The sequence below is a fragment of the Malaclemys terrapin genome, chromosome 9 (assembly GCF_027887155.1).
Source record: "Malaclemys terrapin pileata isolate rMalTer1 chromosome 9, rMalTer1.hap1, whole genome shotgun sequence".
Lineage (NCBI taxonomy): Eukaryota > Metazoa > Chordata > Testudines > Emydidae > Malaclemys > Malaclemys terrapin.
The window spans coordinates 25,994,062-26,020,778 of NC_071513.1; the positions used below are offsets into that span (position 1 = coordinate 25,994,062).

The window sequence follows — 26,717 nt, forward strand, 5'->3', positions numbered from 1 at the left end:
ACCTCAATGATTTTGTGTTGAATACATTTTTATAAATCTCATACTGACATGGCCCACGCTGTGTGAGAAGAAGGCAATTCTGCAGGAGGGGAAGCACCATGCGGTAGTCCATACACATGCATGGTTAGATTCTTGGCACGTATGTATGTATGTGCCTGGACATCCCCCTCCATACCCAGACATGCACACAAACACACACTGTTCCTTACACATGTGAAGGTTCACATACACAGATACATACACCCCTCCGTGCACAAGCTCAGAGCACACACTCCGAAGGGCTTTCAAACACACCTTATTGTTCTTTGGAGAAGGGAGGCCGCTGCATGTTGTTCCAAGGATTCAATAGGATTCAGCCCAAAGGGGTGCACTAGCCCTTCTCTGCTGAAGACCGCTCTCTTGAGCAGTGAACCTGGCTCCTCCTGCAGGTCCTTCCTGTGCTGGTTGAGGGGGCAGCTAGCCTGCTGCTCCCACTATACAAATGACAAAGGGTCTATCACATGCCCCTGTGCATGGTAGCTTAATGGAATGGCAGGGTTGCTCCTGTGGTCACAGCTTCTATTGCTGGGCTCTCTTCCAATTGCCTGGGGCCCTGTAATTCTGCTCTGAACTACCTCAGTGGCTCTCAGCTGTGCTCTGCTGCCATGCCTGGAGGCCCAGAATGTGGGGCTGTGACACCTTATGGGAGCATTGAGTGGAGAGTCCTGGCCTAGCTCTAGGTTCTTTGGGGTGAGAAGATTCTAATGATGCCAGGGGAATGTAACAGGGTTGCTCCCCAGCCAGGAGCTTCTGCACCCAGCCCCTGGTGCTTAGCTCAGGTCCCAGGGGTTAGTGCAGGGGTCGGCAACCTTTCAGAAGGGGTGTGCCAAGTCTTCATTTATTCATTCTAATTTAAGGTTTGGTGTGCCAGTAACACATTTTAAGGTTTTTAAAAGGTCTCTTTCTAGAAGTCTATAATATATAACTAAACTACTGTTATATGTAAAGTAAATAAGGTTTTAAAAATGTTTAAGAAGCTTCATTTAAAATTAAATTAAAATGCAGAGCCCCTGGACCAGTGGCCAGGACCCGGGCAGTGTGAGTGCCACTGAAACTCAGCTTGTATGCCGCCTTCGGCACCCGTGCCATAAGTTGCCTACCCCTGGGTTAGTGTTTTTTTTTCCCAAGCTGAGTGAGTAACATCAGGCAGCTGGTACCAGCGTGGGGAAATCCCAGCATTGAGGCTGGGATTAACCTCCCTGAGGAGCTCGACTCCATAAAACAAAAGCTGCTCTGCTACTGCCATCACTTGTGAGTAAAGCCTCAGCCTGATGCCTGCTGGAGCAGCTGCTGAGGGCGTCCGAGTGGGGAATGTCTGAGGCCACCCGTACTGCAGTATTGGAGGCAAAGTAGTGCATGGATTAGCCCCGCTCATGGGACATGCTGGTACTAAACCCTGGAGGATGCAGATCGGGCACAGCACAGGCAGGTACTGCTTGCCACGGAGTCTGTGAGGAAACAGGGCTGAAAGAGTGGTGGTAATTTCCTCCATTTCCAAAGCTTCCAAAGCAATTTGCATGCCTACAGCCCCACTGAAATTCAGCACCTCTGAGGGGGAGATATCAGCACCCTGCACAGGAGTGAGAGAACCAGGCCAAGAATAAACAGCTAGGAAACTTGTTTCTGGCCTTGGAGAGTATTCAGGGGTAGAGGGCAGCTTCTGCACCTGACCCTCCAGCCTCTGCAAGCAGAGAAGGTGATGGCACAAGACCCATCCGTTAGCTTAAAGCTTTTGCTTCACTGTAGGGAAAGTTGGTGATTGGATAGTGCCCAGTGCTGGGCCCAGGCCAGGGGCATCCTGGTGAGCTGTTCCCTAGGTGTAGATGACAGCAGCTTTGAAAGCAAAGATCACCCATGAGGCCAGGCTAAGTTGTATGAACACAATCCTGTGGGGAGGACAAAATGGGTTGCTTTGCAGCTCCCCTCTCAAATTCCCATTGGCAGAGATAGACATGCACAGGGGCAGGACCCCCTTCCTGCCCTAGCTCTGCTCCCCACAGAAGGCAGGCTGGGCTCATGAATTCTAGAATGTGGAATATCTAATTCATTACAACCTAGTGCATTAGTATCATCCAGCATTATCGCTGGAGCACTTTACACGCTCACCTGTATACTCCCTAGCGGATAGCACCATATGCCCACACAATTAAACAATAGAGCTCTGCAAACATTTCAAAAGTAAATACCAATAAAGGAAACATTCTAAAGAGCTTGTTAACTTCCTATTATAGTGCCTCTATGTACTTTACACTCCCAATTTCCTGGCTTCTTTGCAGAAATGCTAACACATGTGGTGCCAAGTCAGGTCACGCTAGGGACTTGTCGGGGGCTGGGGGAAGCGTTTCACTGGCTTTAGAAATGCTTGCTGGAGTTCGGCTAATATTTGGCAGAGAAAAATGGAACATTAAGTGGTGACTCTTCCTTGCCTCTTGACTCTCACCACGAATCTAAGGGGCATATTTCAGAGGCTGAAATGCCAGAACCTATGTAAACAAGCCCATCCTCAGTTGGGCAAGAGGCACTGAGACATGGTGGGAGTGGGGGTGGATGGTGCTGGGGTGTGTGAAAGCCATTTCAGGTATGATCTGGTGGGGAAAATTAGCAAAAAAGCAGGGGAAATGCCCCCTTCCTACCACAGGCCTTTCTTCTTGAGTCTCAAACCTTTCATTTGAATACTTGAGCCCACTAAGTGCAGATCTAAAGGGACTGGGAAAATTTCCCCAGCAGGAGCAATGTAGGTGTAAAACATGCTGAGCTTGGAGTCTCCATTCAGTACAATACCAACCTCACAAATCATCTAAGACCTGCTTTGGAGGCCCTGGGAAACCACCTGGGCCTTCCCCTTTACAAGACCTATCAGGAGGTAGCAGGTGTGCCCTCAGTTATTTCCCCACTCTGACTGCAATGGAAAACTCACTCTGGCCATTTCCAAGAGTCCTGAGGGGTGAAACTGGCTCTGAACTCTCCTGAAGCCCGAAGGAAATGTGCCAAGCCACTGAGCCCGGGCAGACGTGTCACCTGGCATTCCATCCTTTCTCAGCTTTCAGCAATGGACATGTCATAGCCTGGCTGAGCCAAATGGACCTTCAATGAGGCATTTAAAAGATTCTCATGCATGCCAGTTCTCTCCTGTTTATTGATTTCCTGGTGGCAATAGGGAGGGAAACAGTCCTGGGCCTTAAGAAAATTGCTCAGGAAAACATTTTATTCATGGATCAATTAGTTGCTTTCATGGGCTTCATTGTCCTGGGGGCTCTGCCCACCCTCCAACCACCTGGAGCTAGGAGAGTTGGGAGCAAAGGTGCTGTGGTGCCTTCTCTGTTAGTTAAAGGGTGAGTCATGCCCTCCCATACACAAAGGGACAGAGACATGTAACAGCATGTACAATACACACACAATTCCATGGCCACTCCGCAGGCTTTAACTCTGTGTGCATCCCTACCCCATCACCTGCATCTTGCCAGAGCCAGCCCCAGTCTCTCTTCTGCATTGCTAGAACCAGTGCCCTGAAAGTGCTTCCTTGCCTGCCCTGGCTGCCTTGTCCACTTGCGTCTGAAGCAGGGAATTCGCTACCTGTGAGTCTCTCGTACTCTTCATAAGACAATCCCTCTGGCCTCCTCCATTTCCTTATGGGACGTAGGGGTCTCTTCTCTCTGCACTCCCATTGGCATTACTCTGGGCAGTTCTCCCATGCTGTGACAAGACAGGGAATATCCCTGGCTCTGAGATGGATGTTTGGTCTGTGTGAGGGGTGGAGCATGCTCGGAGAGTGGGAATGTAAACCACCTAGTTCAAAAGCATTCAGAGGTTAAACCTGGTGCCAGAATGTTTGTGTGAGAAGCAGACACAGCACAGTGGGGAAATAATTCACAGAGATTAGGAGGAGATGGAGAAGACCTCCGTTCTGGAGTGAGACTAACCCAGCAACTCTACTGGCTTCCCTAATGCTGGTCCTACATTCTGGCCTAGATGCATACTGGCTCCCCAGGCTCTAGCTCTTTCAATACCCCTTGCTGCATCCATTGTCTGTCAGTTTCACCCCCTTTTCTCAGGCATCATTGATGGAGTAGCTGGCACCTCGGGAGGTGGAGAAGCCATTCTTCTTGAGTTGTGAGACAAGGGCTAGAGTAGATGGGTTCTCAGATTTGGGCATTTTGAGCACAGCCCGACGCAGCCTTCCCCTGTACTTATCCCCAGCCAGGAAGTACAGGATGGGGTCTATGCAGCTGTTGATGCTGGCCAGAGGCCGTGTGATCTTGTAGGTGAAGTTGACAATGTTGAGGGTCCTGCAGTTGGCTTGGAAGAGCCTGGCAGTATAGTACAGTGTCCGTGTGATGTGGAAGGGTAGGAAGCAGATGGCAAAGACTGTGATTACAATGATGATAATCTTGATAGAGCGTTTCTTGTAGAAGGGGATGCTCTGGTTGGAGCTGGATGGGCTGGGTTTCCAAAGCCTCTTAGCCATCAGACTGTAGCACACGACGATCACCAGAAAGGGGATGCCAAAGAGGAGGGCCATGATTGAAGAGCTGTAGTGCACATAGTGGTCAAACTCTTCGGGCTTGGTGGTGTCATGGCAAAGAGTGTTGTTGCCGCTGGTGCTGGTGGTGACAAAGATCAGGTTGGGTATGAGGCAGATGGTGACAATGAACCACGCACCCACGCAGATGAGGCGGGCATGCTTGGTCTTCACCCACCCGAGCGATTGAATGGGGTGGCAGATCCCCACGTAGCGGTGCACGCTGATGCAGGTGAGGAAGAGTATGCTACAGTATAGGTTGGCATAGAAGAGGAAGCGCACAATCTTGCAGAGTCCCTCCCCAAAGGGCCAGTTGTTGCGGTCAGCATAGTAATAGACCAGGGTGGGGAGAGAAAGCACGTACAGAGTGTCTGAGACAGCCAGATTGAACATGTAGGTGGTGGTGGCGTTCCAGGGCCTCATCTTACAGATGAACATCCACAAGGCCCAGGAATTGAGCAGCAGCCCCACCACAAAGACAAACCCATAGGACACGGGCAGCAAGATGAATTTAAACTCCTCATTGAAGATGCAATTCTCCTCACCTTCGCTGGTGGTATTTGCTGTCAGCTGGAAAGCAGGTGTTGGAGTCAACAGAGCAGCTGGGAATGTCCCCACCGAAGTGGCCATTGTCTGAAGCCAATCTCTGAAAAGGCAATAATAAAAACATCTGTTAATCACTGATCTCAGCCGCTGTCAGATATGAAGAACCCAGGAGCCAGATCTTCCTCTCCCAGGCACTCCTGCTGCTTTGATGATCATTTGTGGGGGTTTTCCAATGCCTCCCGCCTTTGGGCCTTTACCCAGCCAAGGAAGATTTGATAACTCCCCTTTCTAAGCCCCCTGAGTGACACAAAGCACCTATGAAACCCTACAAGTATGCGTCAGAAGAAAAGCCTGTTTCTCTCCCTGCCACCCCAAACTCTAGCAGCTACTCAGATAATCCCACTGTTTTCCTAACAATGAGACCTTTGTGAGCCATAGCAGCCCCACACTCGATGCCAGCACAGCCTCTCAAAAATTGATTCAGACTAATTAGCATGTCCTCAATGCTGCTGCAAATCCCAGAGGGGTGATTTACAAAGGAAAGAGTGTAGGGTCACTGGAGTGGAAAGAGTCTCACCTGGAGGCACATTCTGCTCTGGAGAAATCCCTGAGGAGCTGCTAAAGGGGCCTCTTGGAAGAACATTGTCCATCAGCATTGAGAGGGGCCTCAGCTTCCCCCGAATTGGAGGCATTCCCAGTTCCAGAACATTGATCTCTGAGCCACACAGAGAAGAGTCATTATAAAGCTGAGTCTCATCCCAGTGCAGCTGTGAGCTCAGAATCCAGGTGGGATATGTCCCAGGTTGCACATCAACAGCAGGGGCCCAGGAATTGTGTGTGTCTGGCAAATGAATCCCCAGGGCAGGGAAAGAGCCATAAAATGGCTCCACTTGCATCTCAGAATATCTACAGCCCAGAGTCCTGATTCTCCCCTGCAGGAGATGAGTAACTTGCATCCACTAGCTTCATCCCATGGGGGCATCGGGCCCCAGAAGGTTCTGAGTACCTCAGCAGCCCCCAGAATCTCCCTAAAGATTTTGAAATTAGCTCATTTCCCTGCCTGGCATTTTCAGAAAGGCAGCAGCCCGTCACCCAGGGCACCAGCTGCAATGAGGGACCACAGGCAGAAATCAGGAGAAGGCAACTGACAAAACTCACCAAAAGCTCCTAGTGTCACAGAGGACAAAAGTGCAGCTAACTGAAGCAAAGCAGCTGCTCCAGGCAGGCACTGGATGACCTGGGCACACTTGCTTTACCACCATGCCCCAGTGCCCGTTCCACTGTGAAGCCAACAATTGTGTAGCTCCATTAACAAAAGGCCAAAGTCACATCAAGGGCAAGGCCAAAAGGCATAAGCTGGTGAATGGTGTGCTGGGTGACAGGGCCCCCTCCAAGAATAAAGGGTATCTACAGTATTTGGCCTCTCAATCCCAGAGCAGGAGCGCAGGGTAAGCGGTGCCCAGCAGGCCCCAGTGCTCTCAGGATTGCCACTAAGTCTGGGCCACATCCCATCACCAACCAGACTAACATGGCTACCACTCTGAAACCTGAATCTACAGACATCTGCTGGTAATCCCTCTCACAATGGATTGTCCTGAGATCAGCAACCTGCAGAAACCGTCTCTGAAGCCCTGTTGTGAGGGGCAAGCTTCTTGCCAGAAGCTGGGGATGGAGAAAGTATATATTTTGGCTGTAAAGGGCGCTAACTTAGATCTGTCTTTTGCACCAGTGACTGATTGGCTGGTCATTCCCACCACCATTTGCAGCATCAGAGGATTAAATGGATTAAAAATAATCTCACAAAATAACCGTAAACAGGGAATAGTCATCCAATGTGGGTGTTCCTAGCAGGGGCCTGCAGAGCTCTGTTCTTGGCCCTAATGCTATTAAATAGTTTTATCAATAATCCGGAAGAAAAGCTAAAACCACTACTGGTAAAATTTCAGATGACACAAAAATTGGTAAATAATGATGGGGACAGACCAGTTGTCCAGGCTAACCTGGATCGCTCAGTAAGGTGCTATCATTTGAATAATATGCATTTTAATACAGCCAGTTGCAAGTCATATTAGCAACAAAGAATGTAGGTCACATTAAATGATGGAACACAGTACTCTAGAATGCAGTGACACTGACAAGGACTGAAGGGTCATGGTAGGTAACCTGTTTAACATGAGCTCCCAGTGCAATGCTGTAGCAAAAAGGGCAAATATGACCTTAGGGCATACATGTAGGAGTAGGGAGCTGGTATTATCTCTGCATGGGGCAGTAGTCAGACCACTACTAGAATAGTGTGTCCAGTTCTGCTGTCCACTTTTCAAAAGGAATGTTGAAAAATTGTAAAGGGTTCCAAAAAGAGCTAAAAGAATGACTGGAGATCTGGAAAACATGCCTTTGAGCTTCTTAATGCTTTCACTCTATCAAGTTAACCAAAAAAGGTTGAGAGGTGACTTGATCACAGCTATTAGTATCTACATGGGGGGAAAGATTTTTGATAGCAGACAGCTCTTTAATCTAGCAGGAAAAGGCATAATGTAATCCAAAGGTTGGAAGGTGAAGCTAGGTGCATTCACATTAGAAATAAGGTGTGTATTTTTTACAGTGAGGTTAATTAACCACTGGAACACCATCCTTAGGGATGCGGTGAATTCTCCATCACTTGAAGTCTTTAAATCAAGACTGGATCGTTTTCTAACAGACATGTTATGTGCTTGATACAGAGTATATTGGGTATGGTTCTCTGGCCTGTGTTATACTGGGAGTCAGACTAGATTGTCTTAATAATACTTTCTGGTCTTAAAATCTATGACTTAATGAAATTGCTACATTCTTCTCATCAAGAGCATGATGCCCAGAGAAGCTGCATGTGGCTCACAACTGTAGACATGTTCAGAAGAAGACAAGGTGATAGTGCATGGTAGTGGGGATGCTGGTTTACAGTGGTGCAGGGCAGAAGCCTGCAGTAGCCAGACCTCTGTTTATTTTGTTATAGCAACCTCCCATCCTGTTTGTCTCTTTCATCCACCTGTTTTATCCTATCTGACAGTAGATTATGAGCTCTCTGTGGCAAGGACTATCTTCCTCATTACTTGGCTGTACAGTGCCTAGTACAACGGGGCCCTGATCCTTGACTGCGGTTCCTGGACCTACAGTAATAATAATCCTCCAGGTGGACTGGGATGCAGGTGAGACTGACATGCAGAGGGTGCATACGAGACTGCTGTAGGTTTCCACCTGCAGGACATCCAATGCTAGTGTCAATCATATCTCTTGATTGCAGTATTTACTTGTGTTCTAGATGGAACTGGATCTTGAAGCCCAAACTAAACACTCTCTGCAATTCCCCTCCAGCTACCCAAGGTGCAGATTGCTGCACAGGTTTATTACAGAGCTAAATTATATTTAGTATCCTTGGAGAGCAAACGCCTTGAGTTCAGAGGGCAGACAGGCCCTATCAAATATTAACAAATGGAGCTCAGCCAATTCCACTGTAAACAGATGAGAAAAATGGGAAAGTAGGAAAGTCTAACAACCTTCATAGAAGCTGCTGTTACCAGATGCAGGACACTTCTGCAAGCTGTGACTTGGCTTTCCTGTGGGGAATGCTGCAGGATTGTAGCATTGTCTTTGGTTATAACAACTTGCTTGAGAAAACACCAAGGGAAATCCAGACACTACAGGAAATGTTGCTGGGGATTTAGGAGGTGGCCCTTGTCCCTCTGAGTCAGTGCTAAATCAACACCCCACTGTGATGCCAGGTGACTGTGCTGTGGGAGGCATGATATTCCAGAGGAGATGAAATGCTGAACCACCTGTGATACTTTTCACAAGAATGTCAGGTTCTCAGCCCCCTAAGCAGGGCGGGTGCAAGGATGTTTCCCGCCCTAGGCGAAACTTCCACCTTGTGCCCCCCCCCCCCCCCAGCCCTGTGGCAGCTCTCCGCTCTGCCCTAAGGTGCCCCCCCCGCGGCAGCTCCTCACCCCACCCCCCTCCGCCCTGAGGCGCTCCCCCCGCAGCAGCTCTCCCTCTCCACCCTGAGGCACCCCTCCCCACGGCAGCTCCCCCTGCCCAGGGAGCTGTGCGGCAGCTCCCTGCCCCAGCTCACCTCTGCTCTGCCTCCTCCCCGAGCACGCCGTCGCCACTCCACTTCTCCCGCCTCCCAGACTTGCAGCACCAATCAGCTGTTCCCCTGCATGCCGCCCCCCCCCACCCTTACTTGCTGCAGGCGGCCCTCCCCGCACCCCCCCTGCCCCAGCTCCCTCCGCCTAAATGCCGATGACAACCGGGGCGGCCGAAGATCCGGCCGCCGCAGTCACCGCCAAAGGACCCAAAATGCCGCCCCCCAAATGCTAGCGCCCTAGGCGACCGCCTAGGTCACCTAATGGGTTGCATCGGCCCTGCCTCTAAGCTAACTAGTTTACGTAACCTTGTGCCTCCCTAAAATTCCTTTGCAGTTTCTATTGGATCCAGGATTCTTCTTTCTCTCCTCTCCTAAAGTGCCGTAGAATGTTGATATTAATCAGCAATCACTGTGATGAGCGTGATATACATACCCAGTGATCGATTAGATATCTTCAGGTTCATAAATCAGTAGTGCTCTATTGAAGTTAATAGAAATATGCCAGTTTACACCAGCTGAGAATCTGGCCATAGAACCAGCTGCCATGTCCCACCCCAGGGCTCTGTCTGTCAATTCCTTTTTGAATATTCACAAGGTAGAGGCTTCCTTTGAGTGTTTACTGGCTAGAAGATCCTTCTGGGTCAGGTGAAGTTTGATTTATTTTGAAGTGGTGCCCACTTCAACCAGGCAATTGGTTTGGCCGGTGTGTCCCTGCGAAGCATTAAACACTTTCTCTCCTAACTGAAGGGTGGTGTAGATCTGGCTTGCTGCCCAGACAGAAGCTGCTCTATTGAACAGTCCTATACAGAAAGGAAGGAAGAATAAAATGGGGTGAATGGAACAGTGGGGACCAGCCTGTGTCCACTCAGCTGCTAAGGAGCGGTTGGAGTTTTCTTTCTAGTAGTAACCACGTGGAAACCATGGGATTCTCCCAGGCAGTCTCTGGACTCACACATGCAGCCAGACATATGTTGAAGCCTATCTTCAGTCTAGGACTGGATATTGGAGATGTCACCATCATACACTTCCTCATCTAGGCAGAGACCAGAGCCGTTCCACAATGGTAATGAACAACCAAAGCTGGTCCACCGCTGAAGACTCCTGAACTCCCTAGGTTTTCAACTCGCCCTAGGAGAAAAGCCACACAAACACAAGGCCAAAGCACCAATGAGTTAGTACAGTACAATCACCTGTTGTCCACTACCATCGGCACCCAACCCATCCATTTCCCCCACCCCCGACTGACCAAGAAGACACAAGGGTTGACAGATGAACTACAGCAGTTGAGGCACACACGCAGAAAGTTCAAGTTTTGCATCCAGAGATGCAAAAAACATTCTGAATCCCTCAGCCAGCAGCACAAACAACACTTCCAGGACTAGGCCACTGCAGTAACAGAGTCAAAATGAGCCTTCTACTCATCAACAATCAATGCAGCAGAATCAGGGCCATCAGAGCTATTCCATACAGTAAACCAGTTAATCAACTCCGACTGTGTAGCCCAGACTCCAGAGCCAAGCATCGACCATTGTGAAGAACTGTCAGCATACTTCACTGATAAGATCAGCCGAATACCTATGGAGCTAACTGGGACAGGAAATTCCTCCCTGACATGATTTGTATTACCTGCCCCATGGTCTATGACTGAGTCTGGCTTAATCACACAAGCCAAAGCTCAAAAAGCCCTGAAACATATTAGAGCCACAGCCTACGAAACAGATCTATGCCACTTCTGACTGGTACAAGCCAAAGAATAACAAGTCTGCCTACTCCTAATGGAAATAGTCAGTGCCCCTGAGAGATGCACACCTACCAAACTCCTTGGAAAATGCAATAGTTCACCCAGTCGTCAACTATAGCCAACACTTGACCCTGAAGATCTCTCCAGCTACCATCCTGTCTCCAATCTCCCATATCTGGGCAAAATAATTGAGAAAATAGCTCCAACATATGACATCAGCCAACACACTGGATATCTCAAAAAGAAGAACAGGAGTACTTGTGGCACCTTAGAGACTAACAAATTTATTAGAGCATAAGCTTTCGTGGACTACAGCCCACTTCTTCGGATGCATATAGAATGGAACATATAATGAGGAGATATATATACACACATACAGAGAGCATAAACAGGTGGGAGTTGTCTTACTAACTCTGAGAGGCCAATTAATTAAGAGAAAAAAAAAAAAAAAAAAACTTTTGAAGTGATAATCAAGCTAGCCGAGTACAGACAGTGTGATAAGAAGTGTGAGAGTACTTACAAGGGGAGATAGTCAACGTTTGTAATGGCTCAGCCATTCCCAGTCCTTATTCAAACCGGAGTTAATTGTGTCTAGTTTGCATATCAATTCTAGCTCTGCAGTCTCTCTTTGGAGTCTGTTTTTGAAGTTTTTCTGTTGTAATATAGCCACCCGCAGGTCTGTCACTGAATGACCAGACAGGTTAAAGTGTTCTCCCACTGGTTTTTGAGTATTTTGATTCCTGATGTCAGATTTGTGTCCATTAATTCTTTTGCGTAGAGACTGTCCGGTTTGGCCAATGTACATGGCAGAGGGGCATTGCTGGCACATGATGGCATAGATCACATTGGTAGATGTGCAGGTGAACGAGCCCCTGATGGTATGGCTGATGTGATTAGGTCCTATGATGATGTCACTTGAATAGATATGTGGACAGAGTTGGCATCGGGGTTTGTTACAAGGATAGGTTCCTGGGTTAGTGGTTTTGTTCAGTGATGTGTGGTTGCTGGTGAGTATTTGCTTTAGGTTGGGGGGTTGTCTGTAAGCGAGGACAGGTCTGTCTCCCAAGATCTGTGAGAGTAAAGGATCATCTTTCAGGATAGGTTGTAGATCTCTGATGATGCGCTGGAGAGGTTTTAGTTGGGGGCTGAAGGTGACAGCTAGTGGTGTTCTGTTATTTTCTTTGTTGGGCCTGTCTTGTAGGAGGTGACTTCTGGGTACTCGTCTGGCTCTGTCAATCTGTTTTTTCACTTCAGCAGGTGGGTATTGTAGTTTTAAGAATGCTTGATAGAGATCTTGTAGGTGCTTGTCTCTATCCGAGGGATTGGAGCAAATGCGGTTATATCTTAGAGCTTGGCTGTAGACAATGGATCGTGTGGTGTGTCCTGGATGGAAGCTGGAGGCATGTAGGTAAGTGTAGCGGTCAGTAGGTTTCCGGTATAGGGTGGTATTGATGTGACCATCGCTTATTAGCACAGTAGTGTCCAGGAAATGGACCGCTTGTGTGGATTGATCTAGGCTGAGGTTGATGGTGGGATGGAAATTATTGAAATCATGGTGAAATTCCTCAAGGGCTTCTTTTCCATGGGTCCAGATGATGAAGATGTCATCAATGTAGCGCAAGTAGAGTAGGGGCGTTAGGGGACGAGAGCTAAGGAAGCGTTGTTCTAAGTCAGCCATAAAAATGTTGGCATATTGTGGGGCCATGCGGGTACCCATAGCAGTGCCGCTGACTTGAAGGTATATATTGTCCCCAAATGTGAAATAGTTGTGGGTGAGGACAAAATCACAAAGTTCAGCCACCAGGTTAGCTGTGACATTATCAGGGATACTGTTCCTGATAGCTTGTAGTCCATCTTTGTGTGGAATATTGGTGTAGAGGGCTTCTACGTCCATAGTGGCCAGGATGGTGTTTTCTGGAAGATCACCGATGGATTGTAGTTTCCTCAGGAAGTCAGTGGTGTCTCGAAGATAGCTGGGAGTGCTGGTAGCGTAGGGTCTTAGGACAGAGTCTACATAACCAGACAAGCCTGATGTTAGGGTGCCAATGCCTGAGATGATGGGGCGTCCAGGATATCCAGGTTTATGGATCTTGGGTAGCAAATAGAATACCCCTGGTCGGGGTTCTAGGCATGTGTCTGTACGGATTTGTTCCTGTGCTTTGTCAGGGAGTTTTTTTAGCAGATGGTGTAGTTTCTTTAGGTAATCTTCAGTGGGATCAGAGGATAATGGCCTGTAGAATGTGGTGTTAGAGAGCTGTCTAGCAGCCTCCTGGTCATATTCCAATTTATTCATGATGACGACAGCACCTCCTTTGTCAGCCTTTTTGATTATGATGTCAGGGTTGTTTCTGAGGCTGTAGATGGCGTTGTGTTCAGCATGGCTGAGGTTATGTGGCAAGTGATGTTGCTTTTCCACAATTTCAGCCTTTGCACGTCGACGGAAGCAATCTATGTAGAAATCCAGTCTGTTGTTTCGACCGTCCGGAGGAGTCCATGCAGAATCCTTTTTTTTGTAGTGCTGGTAGGGAGGATTCTGTGGGTTAGTATGCTGTTCAGAGGTATGTTGGAAATATTCTTTGAGTCGGAGACGTCGAAAGTAGGATTCTAGGTCACCGCAGAACTGTATCATATTCATGGGTCTGGAGGGACAAAAGGAGAGGCCCCGAGATAGGACAGACTCTTCTGCTGGGCTAAGAGTATAGCTGGAAAGATTAACAATATTGCTGGGTGGGTTAAGGGGGCTACTGTTGTGGCTGCTTGTGGCATGTAGCAGTTTAGATAGTTTAGTGTCCTTTTTCCTTTGTAGAGAGGCAAAGTTTGTCTTGTAAATGGCTTGTCTAGTTTTTGTAAAGTCTATCCATGAGGAAGTTTGTGTGGAAGGTTGGTTTCTTATGAGAGTATCCAGTTCTGAGAGCTCATTCTTAATCTTTCCCTGTTTGCTGTATAGGATGCTGATCAGGTGGTTTCGCAGTTTCTTTGAGAGTGTGTGACACAGTCTCTCAGCATAGTCTGTGTGATATGTAGATTGTAATGGATTTTTTACCTTTAGTCCTTTTGGTATGATGTCCATCTGCTTGCATTTGGAAAGGAAGATGATGTCTGTCTGTATCTGTACGAGTTTTTTCATGAGGTTGATGGATTTCCATTCCATACGGCTAAATGCAGTGACCGCTACACTTACCTACATGCCTCCAGCTTCCATCCAGGACACACCACACGATCCATTGTCTACAGCCAAGCTCTAAGATATAACCGCATTTGCTCCAATCCCTCGGATAGAGACAAGCACCTACAAGATCTCTATCAAGCATTCTTAAAACTACAATACCCACCTGCTGAAGTGAAAAAACAGATTGACAGAGCCAGACGAGTACCCAGAAGTCACCTCCTACAAGACAGGCCCAACAAAGAAAATAACAGAACACCACTAGCTGTCACCTTCAGCCCCCAACTAAAACCTCTCCAGCGCATCATCAGAGATCTACAACCTATCCTGAAAGATGATCCTTTACTCTCACAGATCTTGGGAGACAGACCTGTCCTCGCTTACAGACAACCCCCCAACCTAAAGCAAATACTCACCAGCAACCACACATCACTGAACAAAACCACTAACCCAGGAACCTATCCTTGTAACAAACCCCGATGCCAACTCTGTCCACATATCTATTCAAGTGACATCATCATAGGACCTAATCACATCAGCCATACCATCAGGGGCTCGTTCACCTGCACATCTACCAATGTGATCTATGCCATCATGTGCCAGCAATGCCCCTCTGCCATGTACATTGGCCAAACCGGACAGTCTCTACGCAAAAGAATTAATGGACACAAATCTGACATCAGGAATCAAAATACTCAAAAACCAGTGGGAGAACACTTTAACCTGTCTGGTCATTCAGTGACAGACCTGCGGGTGGCTATATTACAACAGAAAAACTTCAAAAACAGACTCCAAAGAGAGACTGCAGAGCTAGAATTGATATGCAAACTAGACACAATTAACTCCGGTTTGAATAAGGACTGGGAATGGCTGAGCCATTACAAACGTTGACTATCTCCCCTTGTAAGTACTCTCACACTTCTTATCACACTGTCTGTACTCGGCTAGCTTGATTATCACTTCAAAAGTTTTTTTTTTTTTTTTTTTTTTCTCTTAATTAATTGGCCTCTCAGAGTTAGTAAGACAACTCCCACCTGTTTATGCTCTCTGTATGTGTGTATATATATCTCCTCATTATATGTTCCATTCTATATGCATCCGAAGAAGTGGGCTGTAGTCCACGAAAGCTTATGCTCTAATAAATTTGTTAGTCTCTAAGGTGCCACAAGTACTCCTGTTCTTCTTTTTGCGGATACAGACTAACACGGCTGTTACTCTGAAACTGGATATCTCAGAATCAGGGTTCAGCTCAAGGCACAGCACAAAAGTCACTCTAGTTACACTAAAAGACAATCTTCTCATGGTCATGGACACAGGTCAGATCTCCATGCTCACTCTGCTGGACCTCTCTGAAGCCTTGGATACAGTGGACCACAAGGTGCTACTAACACATACCTATGTGACAAAGCTGGAGTAGTCAGCTCAGCATTACAGTAACTCCAATCATTCCTCTCCGACAGACCCAGAGTGTTGATGGGTAGTGGCTCTTCCTCTCCAAAGGCCTCACCTGCTGGGTCCTGTTGGATCCACACTATATATCCCTGCTTCTCTTCACTACTAACATGAGACCACTGGGAGAGAGAGACACACCTCATGGGCTCAGTTGCCAACAGTATGCCAAGGACACAACTGTTTATCTCATCCTCAATTGATGCAACCACTGCCACTACTGAAGTGTCAGAATGCCTACAAGAAATAAGCTCTTGGATGAAGAGCAGCTTATTCAAGCTAAACCTGAGCAAAACCAAAAGGATGCTAGTTGGAAACAGGAAACACTTTGAAGAGCTGGCCAAGATGTTGTCTCCACCTTCCATTGAAGGCATGCAGTCCCCGTTGGTCAGAATGGTACAAAACCTCAGAGTCTTGTTAGATTCCTTGCTAAGCCTGGATAACCAGGCAGTATCAGTTTCCAAAAATGCCTTCTTTCACCTTCAGATTGTTAGGAAACTTAAGCCATTCCCCCTGGACAAGGACCTGTCCATACTAATCGATGCATTTGTCACCTCCAGACTGGGTTACAGTAAATCATTATATCTGAAGCTGAATGTCAAGATGATGCCCAGGCTCCAACTGATACAGAATGTGGCTGCCCGCCTTCTCCATGGCATGTGCTCATGGCAGCCTATCAGGCCTGTGCTCAAGTCCCTCCACTTGCTCCAAGGCAAGTTTAAGGCCTTGGTCCTAATTTTCAAAGAAATTAATGGATCAGCTACAGCGGGGACTGAATTTTGAACTGTGAATCATCATGACAGCTGTACTCCTCTGGAGCAATAAAAATCTCAAAGCCCTGGGCAAAGCACATGAGGGCTGGGGACAATGCATGGAACAGTCTTCCAGAGGTGATCAAGCAAATCCAGAGCCTGACTATCTTGAGGAACCACTGCAAGGTCTTCCTCTTTGAGAAAGCCTTTCCACTCTATGTGGTGCTCACAATATGAACACCCCCTTCTATTTTCAAACCCTTACCCACTACTATCACCCCCCAAAATACAACCCCACACTCTACCCTAAAGAGTTTTGATTCTGAAAAGGGAGGAGTGTGAGAGACTTTATGAAGTCCACTAAGGACTTTGCTATTGTTCATAGAATCATAGAATATCAGGGTTGGAAGGGACCTCAGGAGGTCATCTAGTCCAACTCCCTGCTCAAAGCAGGACCATTCCCCAACTAAATCATCCCAGCCAGAGCTTTGTCAAGCCTGACCTTAAAAACCTCTAAGGAAGGATTTTATTGTTGATTTTATGTGGATGGTACTATAAAACCCTAAGATAAATAGTAACTACTCATTCCTCCTTTAGCACTGGAGGCTGCAGAGAGCCTGAGATAGGAGAAGCAACTATCAGATTCTCAACTGACACATCTTTCTGTGCCAGGGTCTCTCCTTAGTGGACATAACCTGGCAGTAAAATGTCATGACAGCTGGGAGATAGGGAACATTCCACAGCTCCTTATCTCAGAAGATGGAATGATTAACAAATGGAAACCCTGTAAGCTCTGCAATTCACCATGGGGACAGCAACATTATCTCACTGGTGACAGCACCTTAAGGTGTTTAGGATTTCACAGAGTGAAGAAGTGGATGTGTCCTCTTTACAAAACTTCACAGGAAACTCCCCAACATTGCACAATGAGCCTAGTTTCAGGACTGAAGGAATGAGTCACTGAGAATAGCAGGCATGAAATTGCCCTGGGTAATTTGGGGAATCTCCCATATAGAACAGAATAACACAAAGCTCCCCAAGGCTGATACACTCTGCCCTGAACTTAGGTTTGCTGAGCTCTATGTGGTGATGAGACCTCAGCTGTAGAACAAATCTTCCATGAGTGGCTTAGGCTGAGCCTGTTCAGATCTCGGGGCAAAAACCATCTCTTCACTGAGGTCTCCCCTAGGAATGGCATCTCCCTAAGAGAAGAACATTTCCAGGAATGGGAAGAGACAAAGAGCTGCATCATGCAAATGTTAGTTGTTTGACATTTGAATGCTGTGGTGATGGGCCTTATGAATACCGGAGATAGATACCATCTCCTGAAGAGGATGGAGCAGGGCCAGGGCAAGGAGGAAGGTAGGGAAGAGACATTTGGAATCCCTCTGCTCTGGGGCGAGTTCCTCCTTCAAGAAGTGTTACCAATAGTGGCAGAACAAGGCTCCCAAAAGCTCATCTTCTCATAGGGCAGAAGGGTGTGAGACAGACACACCCAATATGACACGTCTGCTGCCAGCTCACAGAGAGGGATCCCGGCTTCTCTCCATGCCCTGTCCAGCTTATCATCAAGGGGCACTCCCCTGCCTCCCCACCCTCACCTCCCTGCTGATGCCCTCCCCTCAGCCCTGCCCCTCCCAGCAATCACTCCTATCAGGTTTGTGCTATCCTGGGGCCAGAGCTCTATATTTGCTCTCACTGTTGACATTGGCTGTGAAACTGACTGGGGAAATGAGAAGAAGCACCCTCCAGATGGGATGCAGGAAGACATTCTCAGGCCAGATGCAGCTTGGAGCAGCTCAGAACAAGAACAGGATTCTGCATCCAGCCAAGAGGATCCTCAGTAGCGGTTCTCCAGGATCCCTCCCAGTCCCAGCTGCTCAGCCTAAAGTGCTCCCAATTTCACAATTTCAGGTGTCCTTGACAGGGCACTGAGGATTCATAGGTTACAAAGCCAGAATTGACTATTGTGATCATCTAGTCTGCATAACACATAGGACTGCCCTGAATTCATTCCTGTTTGAACTAGAGCAAATCTTTTAGAAAAATATCCTATCTTGATTTAGAAATGTCCTCTGATGGAAAATCCATGACAACCCTGGGTAAATAGTTCCAATGCTCAATTACCTTCACTGTTAACAAACTGCATCTTATTTCTAGTCTGAATTTCTCTGGCTTCAACTTCCAGCCCTTGGATCTTGTTGCACCTTTGTCTGCTAGATTGAAGAGCCCTCTATTATCAAACTCCTGTCCCCATCTATACAGAGATATCGGAGCCAAGTCAGTCCCAGAATATTAGAGAAACAAGGTCCATGAGGTAATGTCTTTTATTGGCCCAACTTCCGTTGGTGAGAGAGACAAGTTATTGAGCTTACACTGAACTCTTTTTGAGGGCCCCTGAAAAAGAGCTCTGTGTAAGCTCAAAAACTTCTCTCTCTCACCAACAGAAGTTGGTCTAACAAAAGATATTCTCTTTCCCCATGAAGCTACTTATAGACTGATCAAGTCACCCCTTAACCTTCTGTTTGTTGAGCTAAATAGCTTGAGCACTGGGAGTCTGTTTTAATCATTCCCATGGCTCTTCTCTGAATCTTCTCCAATTTATTAACATCCTTCTTGAACTGACTGTACCAGAACTGGATTCAGTATTCTAGCAGTGATGCCAAATACAGAGGTGATAATAACATCCCTACTTCTACTTGAGGTTTCTGTTTATGCATTCAGTGATCACATTAGCTCTATTGATCATAGTGTTGCACTGGGAGCTTATGTTCAGCTGATTATCCACCAGGACCCCAAGTCCTTTTTCAGAGTCACTGCTACCCAAGATAGCATCTCCCATCCTGTAAGTATGGCCTGCATGTTTTCTTCCTAGATGTAGGACTTTACATGTATAAAAACATATTGTTTGCTTGCGCCCTGCTTATCAAGTGATCTGAATGACCTGCCCCGTTCATTATGTTTTCGGTCAGTTCATTGATAAAAATAGTAAATAGCATAGGGCCAAGAACTGATCCCTGCTGGACCCACTAGAAAACACACCCACGCATTCATGAGTCCCCATTTACAGTTACATTTGAAAACCTGTCAATTAACCAGTTTTTAATGTGTTTAATGTGTGCTGTGTTGATTTTGTGTGATACCATCTCAAATGCCTTACTGAAGTCTGTCTATTACCTCACTGCTATTACCTTTATCAATCCAGTTTGTAATCTCATTCAAAACAAAAATCAAGCATTGGGGGGGAGGGCAGGGTTCAGGTCCCATACACTGCACAGAATGGGATCCTCAGAAACTTCTTCACTGTGGCTTATTGCATCTGAATGTGTCAGTGCTCCTGGCCCTGATACATGGGGAATGCCTACAGTGGAGCTGGAGGTGTAATTTCCAGCTCAGGCAGACATACCCACACTAGCTTTGATCAAGCTAGCACCCTAAAAATAGCAATGTAGCCATGCTGCATGGTCAGCAGGATGATAGCCAACGGAAGGAGCAGTATTGCCAGGTTCTGGAAGGAAATGGGCCCCATCTGCCTAAGAGAAGGGCAGAGCCTATAGCGGGGGAGGTGATGTAAGGGGTAGAACAGTGATGATCCCCAAAAAGATGTTCAATCAGTGTCAGGCAAGCAGCATGGACTCCCTCTCATAAGCAGCCCCTATGCTTCTAACCCACATGCAATGCTGTTAGTGAAGCACCAGCCCCTGCAATGGCCATGCATGCAAATCTACAGTGTCCAAGAAACAGTGAGTGCCACAGCTGATGGAGGCACTAGGGAATGCCCAGTATCAAGGGGGTATGCACTGGCCTCAGCCCTTTGACACAGGAAGGAAATCTCCTCAACTGCAGACTGAGGCTCCAGGCCCTGCCTGTACCCCCACCACCCACTCCTAGCCCTGCTCAGACCCCACTGCCCACTTCAAATACAGTCTGCTGCCCAGTGGCATAACCAGGTTCTAAGAGCAGGGGGAGCAAATATTAAAAAGGTGCCCCCCCCCTTGGCTCCTCCTCTGGTCACTCCCCCTATGGCTCCTCCTCTGGTCGCTCCACGCCCCCCCTGTGGCTGGCTCCTCCGGCCACGCGGCGCCCCCCTCCCCTGGCTCCTCCGGCCGTGCGGGACCCCCACCCCCATGTCTCCTCCGGCCGCGCTGCAGGCTGCCATGTGCTGTGCCCCCACCCTCTCCTCCAGCCGCCCCCTCCCCCGCTCCTCCGGCCGCGCTGCGGGCTGCCATGTACTGTGCCCCCACCCTCTCCTCCAGCCGTCCCCCCCCCCCATGGCTCCTCCGGCTGCGCTGCGGGCTGCCATGTGCTGTGCCCCCCGCCCCGCTCCTCCGGCCGCGCTGCAGGCTGCCATGTGCTGTGCCCCCACCCTCTCCTCCAGCCGTCCGCCCCCCCCCCCGCTCCTCCTGCCGCGCTGCAGGCTGCCATGTGCGAGGCTACGGCTGAGGCTCAGGGATTCCGGCAGCCGGATGGTACAAGCCCCTGCAGGGAATCACTGCGGGGGGCGGAGCAGCGCCAGGGTCTGCCACAAGCTTCCCACCTGCCCCACCACGGTCATCGACGCGCAGCTCCCAGCCGCATCGCTGCGCCGCGCGGGGGGCTTTCCTTCGCCTCCCTGGGGCGCTGCAGCCGGGAGCCGGGCACCATAGCCAGGCTCCCCACCCACCGGCTCGACTCCAGGACGCTGAGACGGCCCCGGAGACTGAGCAGCTTCTCCCTCCCGCCAGCAGCGGCGCAGGCACCGGATACCACCCCGGGGCCCTGCTGCCTGAGCTGGGGAGGGGCCCGAGCGCTAGGGCGCAGCGCCCCCATCTCTCCAAGGCTCAGGGCGCACAGCGCGCAAGCGGCTTTCCGTGCTGAAAGCGCCTCCGAGCCCCCCTCGCTCCTCCGGCCGTGCCGCCCCCTCCCATGGCTCCTCCCGCCGTGCCGCCCACCCTTGCCTGCAGGAGCCCAGCAGCTGGCCTGGCAGGCCAAGCTTCAGAGCGAAGTGTGGGCCCTGCCTGCTGGCGCCTCTTTTGGAAAATGTGCTGAGGGGAAGCGGCTGCTTCCCCTGCACCCCCCTTAGCTACGCTACTGCTGCCGCCCCCTCCCACAACACGCCTTGCCATCTCCCACTGCCCATGTCAAATGTCTTCCACTACCCATCTCCCACTGCCTGCACCAAATGCTTCCTGCTGCCAAGTTTTAAATCAAGACTGGATGTTTTCCTCAAAGACCTGCTCTGGGAATTATTTTGGGGATGTTCTGTGGCATGCACAGTACAGGAGGTCAGACTAGATGATCACAGTGGTCCCTTTTGGCCTTGGAGTCTATGAAACTCCCTTCACCTGCACTCGCTGCTGGAAAAGGATACTGAACCCTACTGTGTGACTTTATTCCAGGTGCCTCCTAGTTTGTATATTTACACAGGCAGTTTAAAAGTGCCAATAAAATGAATGAGCCTGTCAGTAAAGAGCCCAGATTTTCCTTTAGCAGCTCAAAGCTCCTGTCTCCTTCCAATGATATAATTCTCTGTTCTATCTGTGTGACGCACCTTTTCTTGGCAGGAAATTGCAAGGGTGTGTGTCCTAAGCCAGCACTCCGGGGGTTGGAGTGCAGATTGCACTGTATACAGGGATGGGCATTTGGGAGTTGCTGATAGAAAGACAAGCATCTCGGTGATTTAGCAGCTGAGGAACAAACCCAGTCAGGGTTATCCTGTGACCTGGGTAGGGAGTAGGGTGACCAGATGTCCCGATTTTATAGGGACAGTCCCAATATTTGGAGCTTTTTCTTATATAGAGGCCTATTACCCCCCATCCCCTGTCCCAATTTTTCACACTCGCTATCTGGTCACTCTAGTAGGGAGGGGCGCACCTTCATCGTCTTCCACACTCCTCTAGGAAATTGCAAAACTAGGGTTACCATATTTTGTGCCTCCTAATGGAGGACACTCCCGGGGGGGCCGGCCCCGCCCCCAGCCCCGCCCACGCCCCCGCCCCAACTCCGCCCCCTCCCAAAGTCTCCGCCCCCTCCCCTGCTTGAAGCCTGAAGCAGGTAAGGTAAGGTAAGGTAAGGGGCGGGGGAGGGAGAAGGAGGCGCGGCGCGGCCCAGGCTGGCCCCCGGCGGCTCCAGCCTGGGTCGGCTCGGGCCCTGGCCGACCACCCCCGGCGCACCCCCCGGCTCCCAGCCCCGCGGCCCGGCTCCCGGCTCCCCGACCCCGGCCCGGCTCCCAGCCCCGGCCCGGCTCCCGGCTCCCCGACCCCGGCCCGGCTCCCAGCCCCGCGGCCCGGCTCCCGGCTCCCCGACCCCGGCCCGGCTCCCGGCTCCCAGCCCCGCGGCCCGGCTCCCGGCTCCCCGACCCGGCTCCCCGACCCCGGCTCCCGGCTCCCAGCCCCGCGGCCCGGCTCCCGGCTCCCAGCCCCGCGGCCCGGCTCTCCGACCCCGGCCCGGCTCCCGGCTCCCCAACCCCGGCCCGGCTCCCAGCCCCGCGGGCCCGGCTCCCCGACCCCGGCCCGGCTCCCGGCTCCCGGCTCCCCGACCCCGGCCCGGCTCCCAGCCCCGCGGGCCCGGCTCCCCGACCCCGGCCCGGCTCCCAGCCCCGCGGACCCGGCTCCCCGACCCCGGCCCGGCTCCCAGCCCCGCGGGCCCGGCTCCCCGCCCCGCGGGCCCGGCTCCCCGACCCCGGCCCGGCTCCCAGCCCCGCGGCCCGGCTCCCCGACCCCGGCCCGGCTCCCGGCCCGGCTCCCGGCTCCCCGACCCCGGCCCGGCTCCCAGCCCCGCGGCCCGGCTCCCGGCTCCCCGACCCGGCTCCCAGCCCCGCGGCCCGGCTCCCGGCTCCCCGGCCCGGCTCCCGGCTCCCAGCCCCGCGGGCCCGGCTCCCGGCTCCCAGCCCCGCGGGCCCGGCTCCCGGCTCCCAGCCCCGCGGGCCCGGCTCCCGGCTCCCAGCCCCGCGGGCCCGGCTCCCGGCTCCCAGCCCCGCGGGCCGGCTCCCCGACCCCGGCCCGGCTCCCAGCCCCGCGGGCCCGGCTCCCCGACCCCGGCCCGGCTCCCAGCCCCGCGGACCCGGCTCCCCGACCCCGGCCCGGCTCCCAGCCCCGCGGGCCTGGCTCCCCGACCCCGGCCCGGCTCCCAGCCCCGCGGCCCGGCTCCCCGACCCCGGCCCGGCTCCCGGCCCGGCTCCCGGCTCCCCGACCCCGGCCCGGCTCCCGGCCCGGCTCCCGGCTCCCCGACCCCGGCCCGGCTCCCAGCCCCGCGGCCCGGCTCCCGGCTCCCCGACCCCGGCCCGGCTCCCAGCCCCGCGGCCCGGCTCCCCGACCCCGGCCCGGCTCCCGGCTCCCCGACCCCGGCCCGGCTCCCGGCTCCCAGCCCCACGGGCCCGGCTCCCGGCTCCCAGCCCCGCGGGCCCGGCCCCGTGGGCCCGGACCGGCCCGGCACTGCGACTCTGGCCCGGCCTGGCCCCCGGCCCGGCTCCCGGCCGGGCACCATGCCCCCGGCCCCGCACAAAGAGGCCCCGGCCGAGCCTCCCGATTTTCCCGGACATGCCCGGCTTTGGGGGATTTCCCTCCGGACGGGGATTTGAGCCCCCAAAAGCCGGACATGTCCGGGAAAATCCGGACGTATGGTAACCCTAGCAAAACAAGAGAGGAAGTAATGTAAAAGCTTCCTGTGTAAGGCCCCTGGTCTGTAATCACTATGCCACAGTTCTGTCACAAGGGGAGCATGACCCAATTTCTCTCTTTGAGCCTTCCCCTCACAGCAGCAGCAAAAACAGGCACAGTGGGGCCAGGTCCCCAAGGACCTTTCCCTGAAGCTAAAGACACAGCCCAACACTGCCACACACGTCACATGCAGCCTGCTTCTCCCCACAGTGACCCAGTTTCTCAGCCAGGCAGGATGGGAGGTGAGGGCGCTTTCCTTTTCTCTGTCAGCAGAAAGATGCCAGGAGCCAGTGTTCCCACCCAACAGACCCTCATGCAATGGGATGCATGGGGATTTCACCCTTCACATGCCTTTCGGGAGGCAGGAGGGAACCTGTGCAGTCTTTCAAAGATCAGTGCAAGGAGCAAGTCTACCTTACACCAAGGTGGCCATGTAGGGTGAGGAAGAAGGTGAGGGGGTGGCCATGTTGAATTGAGGAGGGGGAGGCCATGTTAGAAGAGGCAAAGAAGGCAGCCATGTTGGGGTGAGGAGGAAGAGATGTGTTGAGTGAGGAGGGAGCCACGTTGGGACATGAGCCGGGGCTCTGCCTGGTGACGCCACACATTGCTCTCGGTGAGTCATTCAGCTATTTCTATTTAACACCCATAAAACTCAGACCCCATCCCTAGAGAAGCTTGGGGACAGCTCCTCTTCAGGGGCAGGAATAGTACCATTGTGGCTTGCCTGCTGAGGTTAGCCCAAACACTGCTGGCCTGGACGTGGGGCCAGTGGGGCTGGGAGGGGATAGCTCAGGACTCCATGCTCGGGAGGGTTCGATTACCCGTGTTTGGACTGTGGTGGTGCCAGAGGCTCCCATCAAGAATCAGGGCCCCACTGTGTTAGGCGCTGTACACACAGATAACAAAAAGATAACCTCAAAGCGGTTACAGTCTGTGTCTGAGCACGTCTTGTGTGGGCCCTGGAGTGAAATTTGTTCCCCTCAAAGTAATTGTCTCCCCAGTCCTGGCCACTGCTCCTTTGTTTTCCCCAGCTGATTTTGTTTTGCTGGTTGCTGGTTCTGGAGTGAACCCCACTCTCCAGGGCAGGACCCTCCCCCACTTGGGTTTATTTGCCTTTCTGAGCCTCTGGTGTTGATAGAAGGTTAGTTTTGTGGCAGCACAACAATTCATCCCAGACCCTAAACACCACAGGATGGCGTAGGGCTCCAATACAGCTAGAGGATCTGGGTTTTCTCCCTCCCCCTCCTTTGTGCAGAAGGGTGACCAGACAGCAAGTGTCAAAAATTGGGATCGGGGTGAGGAGCCTATATAAGAAAAAGACCCAAAAATTGGGACTGTCCCTACAAAATCAAGAACTTTGGTCACCCTAGTGCAGGTTCTTGCAGTACCTCTCCGTGGCCCTTTGGGTCAGGCTGGCCATGTTGCCACAGCTCCCTACAGGAACTCCACAGTCTCCCCGCATGCCCAGCCTCACCTGCTCTCCCTGGTTTCAGGGTCAGTTCCTCAGGTGATGTGTGTCCCTGTGTTGGGCTGGGCCCAAGCTTGATCCCATCCCTGGCCAGCCGGTGTTGCAGTTCCTCCTGGTCACCATACAGCTTTTGTTCTCCCTGGGCACTTGCAAAGTTTCAGGCTTGCTCTTTGAGCAACGTGCTAAGGAGAGGGAGGGCCAGGGGTGGGGAGAGGCGGGGACAGAAGCCAGAGGCTGTCAGTGCCAACTCCCTCCTTCCATTCAGCTCACCAGCTCAATGTGCACTTCTGAGAACACCCCCTCCTGAAGCCTGCCTATCCAAGGGGCACAGACCCAGCCAGAATCCCTGATCTGCAACCTCATCGCTCCCCGCTTATTCATTCCCTTTGCCCTTCCTCTGCCCCATTTCATACACTCTCTTCGCTGCCTCTTGGATTGCCCAACAAACTTTCTGGTCCTTTGTAGATTCACCACACTGTGACACTCCCACTGATTAGACTAGAGTGGGGATACAGGGGCTGGGAAGCTGCAGGGGAAATGGGTGCCCTGACTCAGGTGCCTGCCTGAAAAGAAACTGCACTGCAATGGATGGCAGTGAGAAACTTGTCGGGGGAGGGAAGGAGGAGGAGGGAGTGGAAGTCACTGGCTTTTTGATCCCCCATCACAGGTAGGTGAGCCACCACCCCTCCTTTCAGCTTCCCTGCCTCCCTTTGCCAGCACTACCTTCTCCCAGCCCCAGAAGGGGACCCGCTGGATTCCTGCTGCGGTGAGACAGGGCCAAAGGCTCCTGGTTCAGGAGAAGACTCAGAACCCCTTGCTTTGCTGCGACGGCCCTTGAAGATTGGTTTTACTAATGATGCTCTGCACTGACCCGCTCTCTTGACACCTGCTGTCAAAAGGCACAGCCAGCATTTATGTTGAGCCTTAGCATTCCCTTGTCTGACATTTGGGCCCCAATCCTCCATGCCCTCTCTGCAGCCTCAGATCCCCTGCCTCTCCGTGCTGTCTTGCCTGTGGCATCTGGCCTGGCCATCCCATCACCAGACACCTGGTCATCAAAAAACAAATAGTGCATCATTTTAGAAAATTGAACTGAATAATATGAGATTCCCATTTGTGGGACTAAGGTGCCAGCTGCTTTTCAGCCTCGGCCCTGTGCTACGTTCCTACCCGGTGCTGTACCATACCCCTTGCCTGTGTCACACCCGCTACTCAGCACCACTGCCTGCCCTGTGCTGAGTCCTACCCTACACCACTCCTTTTGGCCAGAATCTTGGAGC

The 26,717-nt window shown here is 51.6% G+C and overlaps 1 protein-coding gene across 1 annotated transcript; it reads right to left on the bottom strand.

Moving 5' to 3' along the window:
- Positions 1 to 2,001: 2,001 nt before the first annotated feature.
- On the bottom strand, positions 2,002 to 25,540 carry P2RY4 (pyrimidinergic receptor P2Y4). Its single transcript, XM_054040613.1, has 2 exons — positions 25,444 to 25,540; positions 2,002 to 5,204 (listed from the first exon to the last, which is right to left on the bottom strand). The coding sequence occupies exon 2, from the start codon at positions 5,186 to 5,188 to the stop codon at positions 4,088 to 4,090; it is 1,101 nt and encodes a 366-aa protein (XP_053896588.1). The 5' UTR covers positions 5,189 to 5,204; positions 25,444 to 25,540; the 3' UTR covers positions 2,002 to 4,087.
- Between the last annotated feature and the right edge of the window lie 1,177 nt (positions 25,541 to 26,717).